This window comes from Euphorbia lathyris, chromosome 6 (genome assembly GCF_963576675.1).
Source record: "Euphorbia lathyris chromosome 6, ddEupLath1.1, whole genome shotgun sequence".
NCBI classification, from domain to species: Eukaryota; Viridiplantae; Streptophyta; class Magnoliopsida; order Malpighiales; family Euphorbiaceae; genus Euphorbia; species Euphorbia lathyris.
In genome coordinates this window covers 88,276,091-88,301,440 of record NC_088915.1, presented here as the reverse complement: position 1 = coordinate 88,301,440, position 25,350 = coordinate 88,276,091, and the positions used below count along the sequence as shown (strand labels likewise).

Sequence of the window (25,350 nt, the reverse complement as noted above, 5' to 3'; positions counted from 1 at the left end):
TTGTACACCTTATTTCAATAAATGAAACGGTAAAACGAAGCAAAAAAAACGGAACCAAACCGAACTTCAAACAAAACAAACAAAGAATCATTAACATCAATATAGTGTTCTCTACATTTACATTGAATGGATCTAAACAACTTTATCATCATCTGTTGTTAAACACATACACTCATTACATCTGGGCAATCTGTAAACACTCCTTGCTACAGGTCTTCTAAATATATGTTTAGTTTGTCTAACTGCTTTCCTAACTCTTTGTTCAAAAATCTTCCATTCAATGGTAGAGTTTTTCGTGTATATCGTGGCAAGTCTCCGCTTGTTCGGCCGTATTGTCGGCATTTTCCCACCGCCGTAGTACATTCGGTACCCAGCAACCAAAGACGACAGCTGACTCCCCGAGTCTGTCATTGCAAATGCATCAGCAGCAGTGCAGGCTATGAAGTCTAGCGCGGCTAGCTGCAAGATAAACAAGCTTATCAAGGCGTTTATTTTAGGATTGCAAGTGGGACGAGGATTCCTCATCCCCTATGTTGCATGGAGACTGAAAGTGAAACAGACACTGTGACACGTTAAAGGGTGGCCCGATGCACTACACGTCCCCGCTAAGCTAGGGTTTGAGGAGAGGTCCCACCACAATGGTGTATTGGAGGCAAGCCTTTCCCCTGCCAATTTTTTTGACAAGAGGCTGCTTCTAAGACTCGAATCTGTGACACGTTAAAAAAAAAAAAAGGGCGGCCCGGTCGCATTACGCGTCCCCGCTGAGCGAGGGTCCGGGGAGGGGTCCCACCACAAGGGTGTATTGGGGGCAAGCCTTCCCTTGCCAATTTAATTGGCAAGAGGCCGCTCCTAAGACTCGAACCCATGACCTCTGGTCACACGACAACAACGTTTTACCGTTGCGCCAAGGCTATTTGAATCTGTGACACGTTATTTCTAAAAATTTATAGCTAGGAAAAGGTAATGGAAACGGATAGGAAACGCGGAAACACTAATGAGTGAGAGTTTCCATTAGGGGATCAGCCCCACAGGGACGAGTAATCTCTATTAACTTTTCTCATGGGACGGGGGACGGGGACCTCTCCCACCCTACGGAGATCTTCATCCCCACCCCCACCATGTCCCCACGGGGATTCTTAAATATATATATATATATATATATATATATATAGCACATAATTTATTAGTCCCTACATTTTTACTTAAAACATTGTTTAGTCCTCGCATTTTAATAGTACAATGTTTAGTCCTTAACTTTTGATCTATTCAATAGTTTAATCCTTTACAGAGAGACTAAACTGTTTAATAATTCAAATATTTGAGGGACTACACTGTTAAATAGAACAAAAGTTAAAGATTAAACAGTGTATTATTAAAACACGAGGACTAAATAGTATGTTAGATAAAAATGTAAGGATTAATATACCCACACACACATATATATATATATATATATATACCTTTTAATATTTTAATAATCTTAAACTTATAATCACTTATTTTGTAGCCTACATGTGGATAATCCGAATTTTGAAGAATTAAGCATTGGGAGAAAACAAAGACATAATAATTCAATTAGTATTATATTTTCGTAATGGTATTATACGACAAAATCTTAAATTACACTAAATAAAATTTTATTGAGAATTTTAGTAATGCGGAATGGGGATTCAGGATTCAAGTTACCTGAATCCCCACGGAGACGATTTTTTCTCCATTTCATCAACGGGGATGGGAATTCCCCATCTAGATGGGGACAAGGATGGGGGAGTAGTCGCATCCCCACCCCGCCCCATTTGCAATCCTAATTCATTTCGACAATAGAGATTTCAAGTTTTCATTTTCTTACCTGAGATGAGAAGTTAGCGAATGGTCGGAGTTCAGTAGCCGAAAGCATTTTCTCTTTCGTAACTAAGTTCGGATACAAACTGGTTAAAGCAGCTAGTCTTGGTTCCCCTCCGTATATATCTGCACCAGCAATGTATATATGCGTGGCTCTTTTGAAACCGAGAGCAGCAAGCATAAGTACAGCTTCTTCGGGTGTTAACGGACATAGGCCATCTGATCTTAACTCTGCAGCCGAAGGAAGCCTGCAAAACAGAGAAATCAAAATGGCTGAATGGTTAAAGTGCCCGATGCGAGATCTTATCTGTTGCACCAACAAAAACACCGCTCGATCCCTATGTTGCACTGAAACGGACACCGCGAAATGTTATTTCTAAAAAAATCAGCTAGGAAATGGTTATGGAAACGGAAAAGAAACTAAAATGGATATGAAACGTGGAAAAGCTAATGAACGAGAGTTTCCTTGCAACATAGCTTGATCTACACCGAAAACACGAATGTAGATTGTAATTGATATATACATACAAAAGTATTTGCAATCAGCAGAAGAACAAAGACACGAAGAGCGTACCTTTTCGTCTTTGTAAGAAGTGCCAATGCGGGGAAATGAATTTCACGATATGCTTCCAACTGTTTACTCTCTTCTTCGCCACCACCGTATTCGCACAAAGAATGCGCTACCATATCGATTTCAAACCTCAGATGAAGAGCAAGATATTTTGAAGCTTTCTTGGAACGACTCTCTTTTTCGTTGGTAATAGTTTCTGCATAAGGGCCAAGGAGAAAACGATCCATTACTCCTGGATGAGCACCTTTCCGCAACCTTTGAAGGATCAAAGCACCAGTTTGTTGTATTTTCGGAACAAATTGTAGTGCATGAAAGTTACACCTGCATCGAAGTCTCTAGATGAAGACCCGTATTAGAAAAAGTGAGGAAATAAAGTTTTACGACCAATACACACGGATACACACGTATACCTGCAACTGAAAAGGTATAGGATCAAACGCCAAGCGATTCCCAAATCCAATGAAATGGATAACTCTATTTTTCAATAATATAGGGAGAATATATTTCAGATAAAAACTCGGCTTGGACTCTTTTTTAACATCTTCATCCGTCACCTGCTCAACATTTGAAATATCGATTTTACAGAACTTAGTCGAACAAAAACTATTTCAGCTAAGAAATGCTGGAAACTAGTCCGCCTATGAAACTTACAAAGCTACCAATTGCCTCCAAGTCTAGTGACCGTAGCTCCACCGGAAGTTCCTTCACTATCCGAATATCAGGAGTCAGGTAATTAATAAAATGCTCCTCCTGATAGATATCGCTGAATTGACTATGAAATATAGCATTTTCACATAGTTAATCATTTCTCCATCTATATCGTATAATCATCTACTTTTTCAATCAAATCATGCAATAATATACGACAGGTTCGGGGGCCAAGGGACGGGGAGATGTCAATTCACCGCATCAATTAAAAGTAAATGAAACATTCCCATCCAGCCTACTCTTTCAGCGGCACATGACCAACGATAAACGTGAACATATCTGAGTGTAATTTCAACGCTAAAAATGACTATCAAGGTATGCAAGACAAGAAGAATGAATGTAATAAAGACAGATGAGGGGATCGACGGATCGTTTACCTCACATCTCTCCAGACACTACTGTACATAAATTTAGGAACGACAAGAGTTGCATTCAGTAGCCGTGCAACAACCACAGCATTGCAAACCTGTTCGAAGCGAAATAAGAAACGACTTTGAATCAATTGAGAATCTTAAACAAGCAAAACGAAATCAATCAGAGCAACGAGATCGGGTCAAATTAAAAAAAAAAAATTACATAAGCTGTAACTGATTGCAGGCATTACTTACAGCTACTCTTTGCTGGTTTATCCCACCATTTGCTGTGACCAAAATGTAACCATTATTTCCCCCTATAAGAGCAATGCAGAAAAATATCACATTAGGAGTATGAATTTCTGACACGACAACACGATTTACACACTCAGCCCGCTTGACACGATATATCATGTATAATCATGTGCAGCACATGGATCACATAATACGATTATAACAAGATAATCCATTTTGACACCTCTACATAAGATGCAATTTCTAGCTTATATTTAAGATGCACATATTTTCGAGTGCACATGTCACGCAGAAACCCGTAAATGTAAAATCCGAGTAGCATGGCCACTAACACTCTTAAATAAATATACCGAGGGAAGAGAAAAGAGAGATAGAGAGTGTCACCACTCGGCTTCCATTCGCGTTTATCGGCACAAGGTATCCACGCTGAGGCTTGAATGAACGGTTCCTGCCACAGATCTTTCGGCTCACGTTTATTCTGTGATAATGCAAAAGCAATTAATTAAGACACAAAGAAAGTGAAAGGATTGAATGTAAAAGCATAGTTTTTACATACAAAATTTGGTATTCAAATACCTCAGCTAGGGCATGGGTAGCCAAAGCTAACATCCTTCCATAAGTACCTTTCTGTTGTCTTTTTCCTTTGCTAAACTTGTTCCAGTCCTGCATATAAATAGATTGTGTTCGTGTCGTGTCAATTATCGAGTTAGTGTCAAATGAGCCAACCCTAACCCAATTCAAAAAAAAAAAAAAAATCATATCATAATCGTGTCAACCCAATCATTTCAGTGTCATGTTCGCGGGTTACATGTAATTTTACTATCTATAGTACTAGTTGATACAGATTATTTCGGGACGAGTTAGTTTTAATCGTAAACTAACAAAGACATAGTTATTAAAGGCGCGCCTATGGCGCATGGCGCAGGCCTTAGCGCCATGGCAGCCCCATGGCGAGGCGCAATCGCCATGGCACACGCCTGGTGCACCATTTTGCGCCAAAGTCAGTTGCCAAAGGCGCACCAAGGCGCGCCTTGGCAGTTAGAGGCAGTTATGGGCAGTTTTTTGGTGCTTACTTTATATATCTGGAATGGAACACATGTTATATTAACAAAAAGTATTAAAAAGGAGAGAGATTATAGGTTTTAAACTAAGTAGAAGACGAAGAGACTCTTTGAAGAGGAAGAGACAGAGTCATTTGAAGAGTAAGAGACAGAGTCATTAAAAGAGGAAGAAGTTTAGTAGAAAGAAAACACATCAAACGGATTCAAACAACTGAAACAGAGAAGCCAAAGGGAATTCAACTTCAACAGTTTGATGATCAATAGTTTGATGATGCCTTAGATGAGGAGTGTGATAGTGATGATGAGGAGTGATGGATTTGGAGAGTTTTGATTAAGAGTAGAACTTAGGAATTAGTATTCAACTTTAAAGTTTTCTAATATGGGGTTTATTTTGCATTTTAAAATTTATTTATGCTTAAGATATTTTCATGAACTCCGCCTGTGAGGGTCACTTGGTGGCCTTTACAGCCGGTCCCAAGCCCGGACAAAGGAGGAGGGTTGCGGTAGGTTTGTGGCGGCCAGCGTAAAACTTAGCCACATCTTATGACATGAACCATAATATAAATATCGTTGGGGCGTTCCCTACTCAGCGACGCGCTGCACTTCCTAGACCCGGGTGTAGTGATAAATGTGCAAGGGTTGCTAGGTCGTTGCCCCGAAGCGGCGCGCCACCCCAGGACCCGGGGGTGGTGTCAAATATGCAAGGGTTGCGGGTAAATAAGCTAGTCCACGGTAATGGTAGGGGTAGGGGTAAGGGTAGTAGGTTACGCTTTGGGACATGGAACATAGGTTCTTTGACAGGAAGATTAGCTGAAATTGTAGATGTTATGAAGAGGAGGAGAATAAATATATTATGCCTACAAGAAACCAAGTGGGTTGGAGCCAAGGCTAGAGAGATAGCTCCTTGGGGTTATAAGCTTTGGTACTCAGGAAAGGATAAGGTTAGAAATGGAGTAGGTATTCTTATTGATAGGGAGTATATTGATGATGTAGTAGCGGTGTCTAGGAAGAGCGATAGAATTATGAGTGTTAAGCTAGTGATAGGGGATGAGGTTGTGAATGTCATTAGTGCATATGCGCCACAAATAGGATTAGATGTGTCTATAAGACAAGCTTTTTGGGATGACTTAGAGGAAGTGGTGCAACAGGTTCCTAGGGATGAAAAAATGGTACTAGGGGGTGATCTCAATGGACACGTGGGTTCTAGGCGAGATGGGTTTGAGAGTGTTCATGGAGGGTATGGTTTTGGAGATAAGAATGAAGCAGGAAATGATATTTTGGAATTCGCATCAGCCTATGACTTGAGTATCATGAACACATGGTTTATGAAGAGAACATCCCACTTAGTGACTTATCGGAGTGGCGGTAATGCGAGCCAAATTGACTTCTTCTTAGTAAGGAGTGCTTGGAGAAAGAGTTATATTGATTGTAAGGTGATCCCTGGTGAGAGTACGACAACCCAACATAGAGTAGTGGTGCTAGATTTTCGAAGTAGGAAATGTATAAGAAAACAAACATCTCAAGTAGAGACTAAGATTAAGTGGTGGAAATTGCAAGGGGAGAATCAACAAAAATTTGTGGATGAGATGACCAAAAAAGATATTTGGACTTGCAATATGGATTCAGATATAGATTCGATATGGAATAAGATGGAGCAGAGTGTAAGGGAAGTAGCGAAGGAAGTTCTAGGGGAATCTAAAGGTAGCATGCCACTGGGTAAGGACACATCTTGGTGGACAAAAGAAGTACGACAAGCAGTAAAGAGTAAGAGAGAATCCTATAAACTATTGGGGAAATGTAGGAGTGACGAGAACTACGAAAAATACAAAGAGGCTAAAAGGGAAGTAAAGAAGGTCATACGAGATGCTAGAGCAAAGGTGAATTGGGATCTGTATACAAGATTGGATACGAAAGAAGGGGAAAGAGACATATATAGAATTGCTCGGATGAGAGATAGGAAGACGCGAGATCTCGGAAAAGTTAAATGTGTGAAGGATGTGGACCAGAAAGTCCTAGTTGGAGATAAGGATATCAAGGAACGATGGAGGTCCTATTTTGATGACTTATTTAATGGAGATCGCCAACAAGATGTTGGAGATATAAGTATCCATCACGATATGATAAATCACGAATGCCTGCGGAGAATTCAAAAGGGTGAAGTCAAAATGGCATTAAGTAAGATGAAGTTGAAGAAAGCAGTAGGACCTGATGGCATCCCTATTGAGATTTGGAGATGTTTGGGAGAAAGAGGAATCGAATGGTTGACGACGTTCTTCAACAAAATTTGGAGAAACAATAAGATGCCATCAGAATGGAGGAAAAGTACCTTAATCCCTTTGTATAAGAACAAAGGCGATGTCCAAGATTGTGCCAACTATCGGGGAATCAAATTAATGAGTCACACTATGAAACTTTGGGAGCGAGTGATCGAACAAAGGCTAAGGAGGACGGTGAAGATCTCGGAAAACCAGTTTGGCTTTATGCCGGGAAGATCAACTATGGAAGCCATCCATCTAATGAGACAATTAATGGAGCACTATCGAAATAAGAAGAAAGACTTGCATATGGTTTTCATTGACTTGGAGAAAGCATATGATAAGGTACCAAGGGAAGTACTTTGGTGGGCCTTGATAAGGAAAGGCATTTCGCGGAAATATATTGACATCATAAAGGACATGTATGAGGGAGTATGCACGAGTGTACGTACTAGTGTTGGGAAGACTGAAGAGTTTCCTATTACGATTGGAGTGCATCAAGGTTCCGCACTAAGCCCATTTCTTTTTGCCATCGTTATGGATGAACTAACAAGTTCACTTCAAGATGGTATACCATGGTGCATGCTGTTTGCAGATGATATCGTGTTGGTTGATGAGACGAAAGAAGGAGTGGAGAGGAAGTTGGAACTATGGAGACAAACTCTAGAATCTAGAGGCTTTAAGTTGAGTCGAAGTAAGACAGAATATTTGGAGTGTAAGTTTAGCGGCCGTAGGAGTAGGGAGGCAGGGACAATCACCCTAGATGGGAGAGTTGTTCAGGCCTCGGATTGCTTCCGGTATTTAGGATCTATTATCCAAACGGATGGAGAAGTAGATGGAGATGTTGCTCATAGGATTAAAGCTGGTTGGTCGAAGTGGAAGAGTGCTACGGGTTTCCTTTGTGATCCCGGCATGCCTAATAGATTGAAGGGAAAATTCTACCGGACGGCAATTAGACCAGCATTGTTATATGGTACGGAGTGTTGGGCAGTGAAACACTGCCACATCCATAAGATGTCGGTGGCGGAGATGCGTATGTTGAGATGGATGTGTGGTCATACGAGAAAGGACCGGGTGCGTAATGAAATAATTAGGACAAAAGTAGGGGTCACATCTATTGAGAATAAAATGAGAGAAAACCGACTAAGGTGGTTTGGCCATGTGAGACGTAGAGCGCTTGATGCGCCGGTTAGGAGAACCGAAGAGTGGCAAAGGGATGTAGTGGTGAGGGGTAGGGGAAGACCTAAGCAAACTTGGAGGAGGGTGATCGAGAGTGATATGAGTTTACTGGGAATTGAGGAAAATATGGTAGTGGATAGGACGGATTGGAGGGAGCGAATCTGTGTCGCTGACACGACTTAACTTTCACGGTTTTATATGATGGTTCATGTTAGCCGACCCCGAATCATTTCGGGACTAAGGCTTTGTTGTTGTTGTTGTTGTTGTTGTTAAGATATTTTCATGATTTAGTTTTATGTTAGTTTTATATTTTTATAATTTTTATTTTTTTAAGTGCGCCTTGTCTCGCTATGGCGCGCGCCATCGCCATGCGCCATGCGCCATGGCTCCAGGACCCCTTGCGCCTTAGTGCGCCATGTGCCATGAATAACTATGAACAAAGATATTGCTTCTCTAGCTAAACTAGGAGTTAATCCCGGTTTTATGGACTAAATCTATAGGAAATAAGAATTCCCCATTGTTGAAGGTAAAAACCTTAACAAACACTTCTTGAAGAAGATGATAAAAATTATATTGATAAAAGTTAATTGATTACAAAAGAAAGAGATGAATTTATATCATCTCAAAACCCTAAAGAACAAATTACATAAAAGTCTAACTTACATAATTAATTAAAGGGTAAGGTTAAGGGGGTAAATTGGGGTAATAGTAAAGGGGTGGCATAGGTGTAAATATGGAGTGACATGGATTGTAATTAGGGAGTGGCAGAGCTGTAAATAAGAAGAAAGTTGGAGTAAGGAGCAAGGCTTTTTAAGTGAATCCACGCGGAACGTGGAAAATCCAAGCGGAGCATAGATTAGTTGCTGATCTTTTAAGTGTCATTTCCTCCGGATCAGACCATCATCCACGCGGAGCATGGATTAATCCAAGCGGAGCGTGGGTCTGATTTTGGCCCCTTTACACACTTGATTGTCCGTGCTTGGTTCCTCCTCCGACTTCCCTCACCCGGACTCGATCTTCAAAGGAGATGCTCCACATTACTAGTGATATTTAAAAATATAGGAGATATAAATTTAGCAAGTTAATCTTGACTACCCAAAAGTGTGATCAAAAATCTATAGAACAAACCTCTAACCTGCTAATATCATGTCCATTTCGTGTGGTGTATTCACAAGGTCACGAGTAATTTTTATTATATCTATTAGAGATAACATTTCAAGTCATGTTCACGCGGCACTCGTTTTATTACCTCCCTCACTTAAGATGAGATGTAAAAACACGAGAGAATTTTAAATACTCGTATCATTTTCCACTTAACAAGTCAATCCTAATTCAACTAAAAAACTTGGGTGTTAATTTCGTGTCAACCTAAAAATAGGGTTCTAATCAAGCGGAGCTTTAGCATGCTCATGCTCGGCTCGTTGGAAAATTGACGAGCTCGAGTTCAACATTCTGTTCGTGAGCTGCTCGCGAGCTTGTTCACGAGTTTTACTCGCAAGCGGCTCATTAATTTCGTTCATGAAATTCGGTCGCAAACAACTCATTATATTTATTAATTATATTGATTTGAAATTTCTTTTAACATAAAACTACATACATTTTGAAACCTACGAAACTAAAGTTTACACAAAATTACGTTATTTTACATTTCCTCCTTTATAGAAACGCTATTGAGGGCGAGCCTTGGCACAACGGTAAAACGTTGTTGTCGTGTGACCGAAGGCCACGGGTTCGAGTCTTAGGAGCGGCCTCTTGCCAAAAAATTGGCAAGGGAAGGCTTGCCCCCAGTACACCCTTGTGGTGGGACCCCTCCCCGGACCCTCGCTTAGCGGGGACGCATAATGCACCGGGCCGCCCTTTTATAGAAACGCTATTATTAAAAAATAAAATCAATTCAAGCTTGCTCACGAGAGTGTTCATGAACATTATAATTGAGTTTGTTCATAAACCTATACCCAAGCCTGCTCGCAAGCTTTCCAACCGAGTTTCGCCATGCATTACATCTTCACTGTCCCCCATTACATATAGTCACTCCCCCATATTACATAAGGTGAAATTACAAAACTTTTCCCCTTACACTCTCCCCCACTCAAAAGTTCGACGTTCCGGTCGAATGTGTCTTGATGAAGTCTTCAATCTTCTGCTTGAAGGGTTGGAGGTCTTCTTCTTTCTCGCAATTGGTTTCTTCCTCTCCTTGTGCTCTCTATTTGACGAGATACTCCTTGTAAGAAAGTCGAGTTGATGAGGTTGTTCTTTTCGCCAGAATCTCTTCCGTTCTGTGCTTGTTGGTGCTTTCTTTGTGATTGGCGGTCTGGGTAGTGCTCTTACAGTGATTGTCCATTGCATCTGGATGGTACTGCTTCAAGTTGTTCACATGGAAGACGGGATAAACCAACATCCAATTGGATAGTTCCAGTTTATATGATACTGGGCGTACTTTCGCCAGGGTCGGAACTAGACCTTCGTATTTCCTCACTAGTCTTTCATCTCTATTTCAAAGGAAGCGAAGTTGTTCCGACATTGGTTTCACCATCACTTGATCTCCGACCTAGAACTCCGGTGGACGACAACTGCCATTTCTTCATTTTGTTTTCACTCATTCGTGAAGAGATATGCTTTGAAATTCTTGCCTTTGTACGACATATCAATCGAATGTGGCACCAATGGTTATTGACCTATAACAATTTCAAAAGGAATTCTATTAGTGGCTGAACTGTTCTGGCTATTAAAACAAAATTGAGCCACATATTATTGAATCTTTATGTTTGTCCATCAGTCTGAGGGTGATAGTTCTGAGCAAAAGCTCACCACGAATCGTCCATCTTGATCACTCACAATGCTCTTCGGAATTCCCCAGTACTTTCCCACGTGTTTGAAGAATGCTCATGCTGTTGTTTCGACAATGGAGTATTTTGGCATCGGAATGAACGTCTCGTACTTTGAAAATCTATCCACGATAACCAAAATGGAGTCGTAATCCTCGACCCGCGTCAAACAGGTAATGAAACCAAGAGACAAGCTCTCCCATGGTCGACTTGGTACAGGAAGAGGTTTCAAGAGACTTGCCACTTAATTTCTCTCTACTTGGCCTATTGGCATTAGACAGGTTCTCGTGTATTCTTTTACGTCATCTTTCATCTTTGGTCAGTAATAATTTTGCAGGCCAACATTCAATTCCATCCTGGTGACTTGCCCACACTGTACCGTGTCATTCTTTCATCAATAACTTTCTCAGATTTGCTGCTTTCGGTACATAAACCCTTTGCTTTGTCGTCAATAAGAGCTCTTTGTTGATCCATAAATGTCTAATTTTTCCTTGTTTTACCAAATTGATGATCGCCACTGCCACTGCCTGAGGATCTTTGTGTAGATTTTCCCTGAGTTGTTGTCGTTTCGAAGTGGAGAGTTGGCTACTGGAGAGGTGAGCTATCTGCTTCAACTTTGCTAGCTCGTGTTTCCTACTCAGTGCATCAGCTACATTGTTGGACTTTCCTGTATGATATTCGAGGGTGAAGTCAAATTCCACCAAAAATTCTTTCCATCGTGCTATTTTTGGAGTTAGAGTGTGTTGGGTGAGGAAGTGACTCATTTGTATTATCCATTTTCACCACAAATTTCGACCCAAGGAGATGGTGTCTCCACGCCCTCAAACAATGAACAACTGTGAGCAATTCCTTCCCCTGTGTTTTGTATCTTTGCTCCACCTCGTTGAGTTTCCTGCTCTCAAATGCTATCGGATGACCATGTTGCATGATGACTCCCCTCAAGGCATAGTTGGAAGTATCGGTCTGAACTTCAAAAGGTTTGGCCATATCTGATAGTGCTAACATTGGTTTCTCAAGGATGGCAGACTTAGGTTCTCAAAGACCCTTGTGCATTCATCAGTCCCCTGTCATTTCTTTTCTTTTATCTTCCCCTGTTCAATCACGTGGCCAAGGAATTTAATATTAGTCTATCCAAAAGCACATTTCTCCAGCTTTAGGAAGAGTTTGTTCTCTCGTAGCTTGCTGAAGACCATTCTCAAATGCTCCCGGTGTTCTTCGAGGGTAGAACTGTACACCATGATGTCGTTTAGATACACGACCACAAAGCGATCTAAATATTCCCTGAAAACTTGGTTCATCAAAGTACAAAAAGTGGCCGAAGCATTCTTAGTCCAAAAGGCATAACCAAAAATTCAAAGGACCCATAACTAGTTAGACACGTGGTTTTTGGTACGTCCCTTTCTTTACTCCCTTCTTGAATTGTATGGCCAAAATACATTTCTTCTCGCATATCGTACTCATCGTGATTGGAACGATGCATGGTTCTTGGTTCATGAAAAGAAGACAGTTGGCTGAAGCTAAGGAATAGCGAAGCTCTGTCTCAAAAATTCCATCCCCAAAACCACATCAAAGTGGTTCATAGGCGCTCCTGTGAACCCAATAGATCTTGTCCAAGGCTTCAATATTCTGTGTCGTTCCCACAATGAATTGTGCATGTGAGTTTACACTCCTTCTGAACAACTAGCCCCAACTTGCAAGGTTCTTTCTCTACAATGAAGTTATATGGCTCCCGTATCAATCAGGGCTCTCGTGTTTTTGCCATTAATGAGTATCTCGACATACATAAGACCTTTCTATGCACGGCTCCTATCATCTTGACTTGTTTTTCCAAGGCTCCTAAGAATTGTAGGCCCCCCGTCATTGTAGGCTCCTAGTCTTCCCGCCTGTCTTCATTCTTCGAGCCTTCTTCCTCTTGCAGCCCCCGTAAAGCATGAAGAGCCCGACTTCTTGGGACATTCAGTCATGCTATGAGGCCCGCCGCATAAAAAGCAAGTTATCGTTTTAGCATTGGACGGATGGGATCTTAATGTCTTTGCAGGTTGCACACTAGACTCCGCCCCGTTTATATAAATCGAGCTTTATCAAATTGAACACAGCGGCTGCTAGGCTCATTTACCGTCCTACTTAAAAATGACCCATTACCTGTTTAATAAAACATTAAACCACTATGTCTTGGTTTTGTATCGTATTATCGGGTCATGTACACAATTTACACCTCTAATCTAGAGCTTAGCACTAATCAAGGGTCCATTCCTTTACTGCTTACTTACTTACACAGTGCTTTGGCTCAGAGGTCTGTATTCCTCCAATTAACCGCAAATGTTCATATTTCCTGAATTCCTAAAGTTAATGTGATGCAGCTACTAAGCCAGAAACTTTCAGCTTTGAGCCTTGAGTGTTCATTCTCTAATTTGAGGGAAGTTATGTTGTAGCGTTTCCGCTTTTGATGTCCATTTCCGCTTCTTTTCCATTTTTTTTTTCCATTTCCTAGCTAAAATTTCTTAGAAATAACATTTTCGGATGCAACATAGAAGGGAAGCTCGAATAAAATAAGATAAAAAAACAGGCAAATTTTCAATGAAACGATGAGCTGAACATCAATGCATACCTTAACGGGAAAGGAAGAATTCGGAGAAGCATAATTTTGGAGGCCAACAATCCGATGATGTTGAAGGCGCAAAAGCATGAAAGAATTAACCCCGAAAAACAGAATCACCAATCCAATAAAAGCTATTAATCCCTTCATTCTACACTTGTGATACCAAATCCTTGCCTCTTTTCTCTTCGCCGACCTCTCCATTTGCCTCTGCTTCTGATCCAAAAGAATTGACCATTTATCACCGTTTCGAGGTGAATGGGCCGGCGAGGATTGGTGACTCCTAGAAGGAGAGACGGAAACTGATCCAGTAGTCTCCGGCCGATCAGAAACCAAAAAATCACAAGATTGGGATGGTTTCTGTACAAGGCATCGAAGATCGGGTAATGAGGCCATGTGTGGGATTATATTTTGTAGTTGCAGAAATTGGGTGTTTTGGACAAGTAGAGGAAACGCAAAGGGAGCTCGGCTCCTTTTCTTGAAATTTCAAGGAGGTGTCTGAGAAATGAAATCTGAATTCGAGGTCTTTGCTTTTTCTTTAAAAAACTTCGGTATACAAGAAGAGGATGAATGTCAAATTTGTGGTTAAATTTCTTTGAGAAATATATATATAAAGAAATAGTAAAATTGTATTCTTAATTTTTACAATTTGGAGAAATTTTTACTCATAGCAATTTTAAATTTATAAATGCAATGGCGAATATAGGATTAGTCCCGACCAATTTTACAAGCAGGGCCGGCTGAGTTTCTAGGCAACCTAGGCAATTGCCTAGGGCCCCCTAAAAATTAGGACCTCATATATATTATTATAGTAATATATAAGTTAGTTTGGTTAATTGGTAAAAAAAAAAGAGTTGTGATAAATTTGCTACATATATAAGATTTTAAGTAAAAAAAATTGTCAGTTTTTGGAAAGTACAAAATATTACCATATTTTATTTTTGGAATGATAAAAGAGGCCCCACTCAATTGACTAAATGCTAGTAAGTAAATCATTATCTCCTTTTTTTGTGTTTGATCAGAAAAGAGAGCTGGGAAAAATTTGCTACATATATTTGATACAGTAAGCAAAACTTTGCAATCTAATGACATGCAAATTGATATTGCTATTGATAAATTGAAGTGTCTTATTTCCTTTTTAGAAAATTATAGGAAAAATGGATATACATCCGCTTTAGATTTAGCTAAAAAACTTGTAATTGAAATTGATTCTCATCCAGCATTTCGTGAGAAACGTTTTATTAAAAGAAAGAAATTTTTTGATGAAAATCAAGATGATGAGATAGTGAGAACATGTGAGGAATCTTTTCGGGTTGATTATTTTTTGTACATACTTGATCAAGCAATAGCCTCTATGAAAACAAGATTTGAACATTTTTCTTATTATGAGCAAAAGTTTGGATTTTTGTTTACTTCAGAGAAATTAAAATCTTTAAATGACAATGATTTGGAGAAAAAATGTCATGAATTAAGTGATTTATTTGAGCATAATGGACAATTTGATGTTGATGGTTATGATTTATTTTCTGAGTTAAAAGTATTGAAAGTAGTTTTAGAAATAGAAAATGATTCTCCTTTAAAGATGCTATCTTTTATTAAAAGAATAAACTCGTTTCCTAATTCTTTTATTATTTATCGACTTTTACTAACAATACTTGTAACAGTTACGTCTGCAGAAAGAAGTTTTTCAAAATTAAAGTTAATTAAAAATTATTTACGTTCTACTATGTCACAGGAAAGATTAAATGGATTAGCTTTATTGTCTATTGAAAATGAGACATTAAAGGATATGGAATATAAAAGTTTAATTAGTGATTTTGCATCTCAACGGGCTAGAGCAATTTTTAGATGAATATTAAATTTGTAATTTCATGTATATAAATATATATATTTTTTCATGTAAAAGTTGTAAGGTATTCCTCCGCCAAAAGAGAGGATGATATTATACTTAAATACATCTATTTATTTTTATAGTTTTGCTTGTATATAAGGGCCCATATTTTATATTTCGTCTAGGGCCTCAAGTAGTCCCGAGCCGGCCCTGTTTACAAGTACGTTGTAAAAATAATTGTGCTAAATCGAAATTGCACATATCATATATTAATAGGGTAAGGTATCAAAATAGGTCTATGACTTTTAGGAAGTATTAATTTAGGTTTTACGTATAAAATAGCACAAATATAGGCTTAACCTTTAAAGAATGTATCAATTTAGACATCAATAACGGAACGTGACACGTTATTCATATTACTCCGTTAAGTATTACTCCGTTAAGTTCAACTTAACGGAGTAATATGAATAACGTGTCACGTTCCGTTATCGAGGCTTAAATTCGTGCTTTTTTAGACTTAATAACTTAAAGGAGTAATATGAATAACGTGTCTCGTTCCGTTATCGATGCCTAAATTGGTACTTTTTTAAACGTTAAGTCTATATTTGTGCTATTTTGTACGTTACGTCTAAATTGATATTTCCCCCAAAACCATAGGCCTATTTTAGTACCTTATCTCTATATTAATTAAGTTGGATTTTATAATTAAATACAAACTCGATGAGTTAATTAACCACTTCGAATCTTAATTAGTCGGAAATAGAGGACCCAAACCATTCATATTAGAGGTAGTTCCAACGATTGGAGGTCCGAAAACCATTCATAGTAAAGGTGGTTCCAGCGTCTAGGGAACCGGCCTCTCTTCGTCTCCGCCCCTAGGCCATAGGGGGTGGTTCTACACATGTCCATCTTTCATCAATATGTAGGGGTGGTTTTGCGAGATAACATTATATGGAGCAATTTTAGGCTCATATAAGAGGCAATAAAGGTGGTTCTAGCCATGTTCATCCTCCATCAATATGTAGGGCGGTTCTACCCGTGATGAGTAATGCATTTTTTTTTGCCACAATTCAAATCAAAACGTGTTGGAATTCAAGATGAATAGCATGTTCTGAGACCAACACAAGCACACAGAAGATATGAGCTTATGTTAATAGAGTTCAAATCATGGCGAGAAAGTTAGTTACTAAATGTTTTAATTATAATTCGTTTAGCTGATGTGTCAGCTCACCTTTGTTATTATGTTATTCATTTTTCATTTATATATGTAAGATCTTTAGTTTGTTTTTTAATGGAAATACAAGTATAATTGCTTCTATTATGGTACCAAAGCTTCTTGGTTCATGATGTTTCTTTTCCCTGTAACTCATAAGCGATTTCTTTTTATGTTCTTCTATCTCCCTTCTATTCTTCATAATGTCATCCAAAAGTTATCTTCATGATGTATTACATACTCACGATTCTGAATCTGACACTAAGGATGGTGAATCAACAAAATCCACTGATGGAGGCATCAGAGGTAATCACAACAAAATAGCAAATGAAGAAACAACTAGAAATGACAATCAGAGAATCAATGGTGATGCAATTGATCAAGAATAAGATCATCAAATAGATCAAAATGATAATCCAGGTTTGCTAGTCGTTAGTAATCCTTTAAACAGTAAGAACTATATCTCATGGAAGTGATCAATGATGAATGCGTTAAATGCTAAAAGAAAAGCAAATTATATGTTAAACGACACTAGACCTGAGACCTAATGATATTGACTCAATTATGTACAAAAAATGGAAGGAGGTTGATAGTTTGGTCTTTTCCTGGCTAATCAACTCCTTATTTAAGGATCTAGTAGAATTGCTCTTATTTTCTCCTACATCGCGAGTATTATGGCTAGAAATTGAAACAAGATATGGTGAAAGCAATGTTCCTCTCATGTGTCATCTCAGAAAAGAGATCAGGCAGATTTCATAGGAAAACATGTCTATTGTTGTTATTAATAAAACGTTTATGGTTAGAACATGTTGTATTGAAACCCTTTCCAACTTGCAAGTGTGGTGAGAGCATAGTTTATGCACAAAGAACAACTTATGCTTTCTAGATTAAATTCTGATTATGATCACATTCGTGATCAGATCCTTATTTTGGATAATTTTCCCACAGTGAGCGTTTCTCAGAATTGAGAAACAATATGATGTATTAACAAACTCACACCTTCATTTGTTAACAATGTGAGTACATGATCTCATTTTTCATCGGATTCTAAAAAGATGTCAAATAAGAACATATCTAAAGGAGGAAAACAATGTTCTCACTGCAAGAAAGATGGACACAATAAGGAATCATGTTTCCATCTCAAAGGTTATCCTCTCTGGTACAAAGGACCAAAGTATGACAAAAAATAGTAACAATTCTGTTGGAAATGTCAATTCACTTGCACAAACTGCTTAAGCTTATATAACCAAAGTCTACAGCTTTGAAAAGCTCGGACTCAGATTTTAATGTTTACAGAACAAAACAGATGCAATATATGGTTACCAATGAAGTCCAATGCACTCTAAAGGGAAGCAATCACAACAGTATCAATCGTCTACTTTTACAATTTTTGTAAGGGCATGTTCAAGTACAAATTCAAATTCTATAGTATATTTATGTATTATTGAATCTGGAGAAACCACTTACATGAGCACTTCTCTTGAAAATATGCATGATTTGAAGCATTTCTCACCTATTATAGTTTCTATGCCTAATAATTCTACATTATTGGTCCATTGCATAGTCATGGTTACTTTTGCTTCTAATTTTCAGCTCAATGATGTCATATTTGTTCCATATTTTCAGTATAATCTTTTAGTTGTTAGTAAGCTTCTCCAGGATTCACAAATTCTTGTGAGATTCTTTGTTAAATATTGTGTTATGCAAGACTTGGTTTCTAAGCAACTGTTAGCAGTAGCAAAGTTTAACAAAGGATTATATTAGTTTACTTATGCTTCCTTTCAGCAATCTACACTTGATGCAGTGCATGAAGAAGTTGCATTGTCATCAGTTATCTCTCCAGGAGTTTTTACTAATTCTACTAGAAATAAGGATATGCAGTTATAACATCAATGCATAGGGCATGTCTCAGCACTTAAACTAAAACATATATTTGGTGTTTCTTGTTTAAACACTTTATGACATGCTATTAGGGTAAACAAACTCGTAAGCATCTTTGTAAGAGTGTTTCACCTAAATGCATCCCTTTGAATTTCTTTATATTGACTATCGGGGTCCTTATTCTCATAAATCTCTATCTGGTGATCATTTTATATTTACATTAGTAGATTATCATACCAAAATTACATGGACAATCTTATTCACATCTAATGACCAAGCTCCACATCTTTTAACTACTTTCTGTGAGTTTGTTAATACTCAATTTTGTTCTAAACTGAATCATGTTAGAACAGATAATGACACTGAATTTGTTGGAGCACCTACTCAATAAGTCTTTCATTTCTTTGGCATTGTTCATCAAAGGACTTGTGTTTATACACCCCAATATAATGGGGTGGTGGAACATAGACATTAAACTCTAACAGGAATTGCAAAAGCACCTTTATAGCATTGTTGTATGGTACACATTTGCTTAACTAGTTTCCTACTAAGGTGCTTGGATGGAAAAGCCCTTATACAATGTTACACAATAAACAACCAGACTACTCAACTTTGAAAGCTTTTGGTTGTTCTTGTTTTATTGCTAATACAATGCCCCCAAAGGACAAGTTCATACCAAGAGCATTTGTAGGCATATACATTGGCAATGTTGAGGACAAAGGATTTCAAGTTTTTCAATCTTAGCACACATAAGTTGTGTGTTTCAAGGGATATTAGTTTTGATGAAACTTGTTACCTCATTCCAATCTTACATCTAATTCTACCAACACACAATCACCCTCCACTTTACCTTTACTTTTATATCATGATGGTACATTAGATCCTATTTCAGTTGACCTACTATTTTCTCACATCCCATCACCTCATCATGCATCAACACCTTGCAGTTTGATAAATCCTGATTCAATTTCTCATGCAGACAATCGTGTGTTTTCTGATCTTGATCTTATCATTTCTTCTCCTAATTCTCCTTCTTTTCTTTCTATACCCACTTCCTTGATATTTCAATTCCATCACTTCCTAGAACTAGATGTTTAGGGAGAGTTCACAAACCACCAGTCTGGTTAAATGAATTTGTCACCAATAATGCTTTCAATATCAGGGGTTTAGTCGCACTCCTTCATACACTGCTTTTTAGCAAATGTTGCTACAAGAAGGAATCCAACTATTTATACATAAGAAGTAGTACAAGATCTAAGGTGGGTTCAAGCTATGAAGATAGAACTAGATGCCTTAGAGAAGAAGGAAACACGGCAAACCATGCCATTACTTACAGGAAATAAGTCAATCACCTCAAAGTGGGTTTTTCGCATCAAATACAATACTAATGGGCCAGTTGATCATTTTAAAGCACGATTGGTAGCAAAAGGCTATAACCAAAGGTTTGGGACTGATTATCAGGACAATTTTTCACATGTTACTAAGGTGGTGACTATGAGGGTGTTTCTAGCTGGAGCTACGGCCAAAGGTTGGCCTATCCATAAAGTGGATATGAATAATGCATATCTACATGGCTCCATTGGTGAAGAGTTGTATATGGAGCCACCTGCTGGTTACCAGGTTCCTTTAGGCAAGGTTTGCAAACTTACTAAGTCAATCTATAGACTTAAACATGCTGGTAAGGCTTTTACGTACTCTATTGCTTATCAGTCTTGGTTTTAAGAAAAGTATTCACAATTATTCGTGTTTACAAAAGTTGCAATTGTTGGTCAGTTTTTAGCTATAATAGTTGTCACGTCCGTGACTAAATTTCTAGAATTTATATTTTAATATTAGTATATATGATAATTATTGGGTATATGATATTAATTTGGTGCTATAGAATAAGTTTGGAGTTAATTCGATGATTTTAAGTGTAAATTAAAAGTTTAGGATAATTTTAAAAGATTATATAAAGATGGAGGATCAAACGGGATATTCGCCAATATGGATATATATAAATGGGCGAAGAGGCGGGGAAGATCAGGATCATATCTGATTTCTTTTCTTTTCTTTTCTTTTTCTATTTTTTTTTATTCATCAATTTTCTCTGAACCGTTTCTCCACCGTTTCTTTGATTTACGGAGATTCGACCGTCCGAATCACTCGAAATTGAAAACATAGCATCCTTATGTATAGATCTAAGTCCTAACCAAAGAGTTTTTGAGTTTCGGCAATGTTTGGAGCGAAACGTCTTAGACAGGATTTAGAGGAGCATTGAACGGGTGTATTTTAGCCAAGGTAAGTAACTATCAACTATATTTTGAGTTTTATGTATATAGATATATATATAATCAAAGAAGTTTCAGAAATTGATATTTTAAGGTTATGCAGAAATTTTGTAAAATTGGGATTTTTCACGATTTTGTTTTTTATTGTGAAATTATGGTTCAAATGAAGCTATTGACTATGCTTCTATGTGAATTTCAGATTTTACTTGATTATGTTGATTTAAGGCTTGATTTGGTTGATTTACATATATACATATATGTTTTTGGTTTCAATGTATAGATATATTGAACAAAATGAATTTGATGATTTCTTACTAATTGTTTTTGGATTGAGAAATCTGTTGCGGTTATTGTTGTTATTATTTTGGATTGAAGTCCAAATATGATTTTTATGATACAAAAGGGCTAATTGAAGCCAAATGATTTATGATTATGAAATAGTTTGGAATTTGATTGTAAAAGGAAATTTGAGTACGTTATGATTTTATGATTTTATATCCATCGAGAGTTATCCGGATCGGTGGTTTTATATTTGAAGACCATGTTCAGTGAGGGACATGGTCTGTGTACACAGTCTGAAGACCTATTGGGTATGGCAGCGAAGTGTTGGGTAAGACCATATGGGATAGGCAATGTTAAGAGACGTCTCGACTATATATGTGGTTATGGATTGATACTTAAGGGGAGAAACTCGAGGATGGATACAATGTTTTAAGTTCATTTGGATTATGTTTTCGGTTATGATTGATTTTGATATAAGGTTTTACATTTGATTGATTACGAGTTGGTTTGTTAAAACATTTATTTGATTACAAGTTGGTTTGATAAAAGATTTATTTGATTATGAAATGGTTTGATGAAACGTTAAGTTTTGAGTATATTTGAGAAGGTTTTGATTAAATCCATTTATAAAGGTATATATGTAGCTATGTTAAGTAAAGTTGTTTTTTTATAGCTGATAGTTTCTTACTGAGATTTTTGTCTCACGTTTTTAAATATTTTAATGTTTTTAGGTGAGAAAGTACAGGATATAGAGAAGGTTACCGACCGCTTAGACGAGATTTGGAAGTTGGCTGCTTATTGTTAGAATTATGGTTAGAACTTTAGTATTGCAATTGTAATATAATGATATTTGGTTAAATTGGAGACTCCTAAGTATTGATTATGATCTTTCTATTTCACGCCCGATGCCGATTGAGGTCGTTTAGGGTTGGGTGTGACAATAGTTTATGTTGATGATGTTCTAATTTCAGGAACATCAGGGAAGTTAATTACAGAAGTTAAACAAGAGTTGCATAAGGCATTCACCATTAAGGATACAGGCTTGGCCAAGTTTTTTCTTAGCATCGAATGAGCTAGATTCTACCTTGGCATTCTCATTTCACAGTAGAAATACATTTTGGATTTGGTTAAGAATGTTGTTTTGCATAATGCCCAGACAACTTTAAGTCCTTTTCCGAGCAATATGAAACTTTCCGATTCCTCAGAATTATATCCAAATCCTGAGCAATATCACATAATGATTAGTCGTTTGCTCTATGTAGGGTTTACTAGGCCTGACATATCCTATGTCACTGATCAATTAATTCAATTTATGGGACAACCTACAAAATTGCATATGAATATATCTAAACATGTGTTAAGATATTTGAAAGCAAGAACTACAAAAGGGTTGTTCTATCCTCCACGCGGTGATTTCAATCTCACTGGTTATTGTGCTTTATATTGGATTAGTTGTAAAGAATCTCGTAAGTTTATGACAGGATATTGTGTTTATTTCGAGTTAATTATTTCTTGGAAAGTTAAGAAGCGAGGAACAGCTAGCAAGTTTTCTTTTGAAGCAGAATACCATGTCATGGCTACAACTACTTGTGAAAGTGGCGTACGTATATTTTGTCCGAGTTTCATATTAAACCAGCAATACCAATCTCACTATTCTGTGGTAATAAAGCAGCTAAACATATCGCAACTAACTCGATTTTCCATTATAAAATGAGACATATGGGCATTGATTGTCACATTGTTCGTGAGTATGTGGAAGCAGTTTTTTTTATATGCTCCCTGTGTTGATTCTGACCATCAAATAACATATTTTCTAACCAAACCATTAACTTCTAATCAAATGATTTATACCTTAAACAAAATAAAGTTGACCAATATTACAACTTCATCTTGTGGGCAACACAAGCACACAGAAGACAGGAGCCTATGCTAATAGAATTCAAATAATGGCGCGAAAATTAGTTACTAAATGTGTTAATTGTAATTCGTTTAGCTAATGTGGCAGCTCAGCTTTGTTATTATGTTCTTCATTTTCTGTTTATATAAATACATTGTCAGATCTTTAGTTTGTTTCTTAATGGAAATACAACCACGTCATTTTTATCTAGAAGAGAAAAAAAACAATAACTACCTGATGGAGATGTGGGGTTGTCAGATGATCTTCAAAGTTTTTAGTGGTACCTGCATCGGGAACGGTCCCTGGGAACACCCTAACGCTCAAGTTAGTAGCAAGTAGAGAGAGAATTCAGACCTCTCTGTTGGATATTAGTGGTCTTTTTTATAGAGTGTAGTTGTGATGCAGTGGATCACTGGGTCGTGGCCCATAGTTCACATAAGTTGCTCATGTTGGACCTGACAGTGTGTGTGATTGGTTTGACACATATCCCTCATCACTACCTATATGGGCTTGATTTATTTTTTGCTCTAAGTAGTCAATTACCAGTGTCATTGCTTGAGTCCAAAATTAACGTCAAAGTCAAAATTATATTTGGATTAAAAACTAAGCTTTTTTAAGTTCAACATGTTAAAGATTGATTTTTTTACCTTAATTCATTATCAAGGATGACAAAGTATTTAACTTTGTGACACCCATTTTCACAAATATACATTTTCAAATTTCTAGAATGATTCGGAACCAAATTGGTCCTCCATCTTGTTCAGATTGTGATACGTCAGCACAACAAAGCAAACGGATTGCTCGAATTATAATGTCGTAAGCATTTTTTAAGTAGAGGCGGAAAAAGTACACACGACTCGATTATACGATACGAAATCGACATACAATTTTAGTATTTGGATTTAACTTAGTAGGTAACGTGTCATTTAGGATTGACACACAAATTTTGGATTGGGTTAAGGTTGATATGTGATAGGGGTCAAAAACCCCTATCTTTGGGTACGGTTTTAGGACGGTTTTTGGGTTTATTTGGCTAATAAGCGAGCAATTCTCGCATTTAAATGCTTTTGTGTGAGTTAGTTAGAAATTGGAAGCATTCTATTTACTTTTCGTCGTTTAGGCTCGTTTTGTGATCAATTTAGGCAAATACGGCCGAAATAACACGCATAATAGAATTCCGTTATCTTTTGAAGCTAATTGGTCCGTCAAAAGTCGCACCAAACGAAGCGTTTGCTCAAAATAAGCGATTGACGGATCAATTCGGCTTTTGGACTAATGTTTTCTGGAGTTTTTATGCGTGTGCAGGTGTAAGTTCAGACGAAAAAGGGTTTGGAAGTCATCCGGTACGGATCGAGCGCGCTTCGGACGAAAACGCTCGGCGAGCAGGGCCCCCGGGGCCATTTCTGCTCGCCGAGCAGGCCTCTGGAGGCCTGCTCGTCGAGCAGGCCACCAGGCGCCTGCTCGCCGAGCAGGGGCTGCTCGTCGCAATCCTGCTCGGCGAGCAGCCTTTCCTGCTCGGCGAGCAGACCTGCGGGAATTGGTCAAAAAGACCAATTCCGCCCCCATGAAGCCACGTTCGGTCCCACGTCTTCCTACACCAACAAGGACACGAAATTAGGTCAAAACGAGGCCCGAGATGCGTCTATAAATAGGAATTTCCAATTGTAAATTAGATATCTTTTGTTTTTGTAATTTTCTTATCTTCCACCTCGAGAAATCCTCTCCACCTCCTCCAAAAACCTTCAAACCTCCATTGAAGACGCCTCCAAAGCTCCATTCACCGAGGATTGCTCGAGCTCCATCCTTAAGTCCTAGGAAGACGCCTGCATTGGTTGACAGGTTCCCTGAAAGGGATTTTTCTTCTTTTATATCTTGTTTATCCTATGATACATGCTATGAATCTTAGGCTTATTGTAACTTCGTGACAATGTTCTCCATCTTTGATTAATATAATAGTTTTGTTTCTTCAATTGTTTTAATGCTTTGAATCTTTGTCTTACGCTTTGTTTGATTGGTTTAACTCATTCGATAATCCCAAAATCAAGTTGGCACATATTGCGAGCTGAATCTGACCTAGTCAGTGCCTATAGGATTGACGACCCTATAGAAGATTAAGCCCAAATTACTGAGCCTTAGAGCTAGTTTCGGCCTTACAAGGGAATCACGAACTAGGAACTTTAGGAGGATAGGTCGGGTTAATCGCCTCGAACACAAGTGACTTAGATTTTAATTCAATTGTTTAAACAATCTATTTCCATTATCATCGCCAAAAACTTGATGCGTCCCCACCTAAGGTTAGAGATGGGAACTCACTAAGGGATAAGTGTACCC

The 25,350-nt window shown here is 38.0% G+C and overlaps 1 protein-coding gene across 1 annotated transcript; it reads right to left on the bottom strand.

Annotated features, from left to right (window-relative positions):
- Nucleotides 1–65: 65 nt before the first annotated feature.
- Nucleotides 66–14,205, bottom strand: LOC136232433 (O-fucosyltransferase 2-like). Its single transcript, XM_066021608.1, has 10 exons — nucleotides 13,658–14,205; nucleotides 4,306–4,392; nucleotides 4,114–4,207; nucleotides 3,730–3,791; nucleotides 3,499–3,587; nucleotides 3,065–3,185; nucleotides 2,824–2,967; nucleotides 2,417–2,748; nucleotides 1,850–2,090; nucleotides 66–459 (listed from the first exon to the last, which is right to left on the bottom strand). Exons 1-10 carry the CDS (start codon nucleotides 14,039–14,041, stop codon nucleotides 133–135), a joined length of 1,881 nt encoding a protein of 626 aa, XP_065877680.1. The 5' UTR covers nucleotides 14,042–14,205; the 3' UTR covers nucleotides 66–132.
- Nucleotides 14,206–25,350: the final 11,145 nt, after the last annotated feature.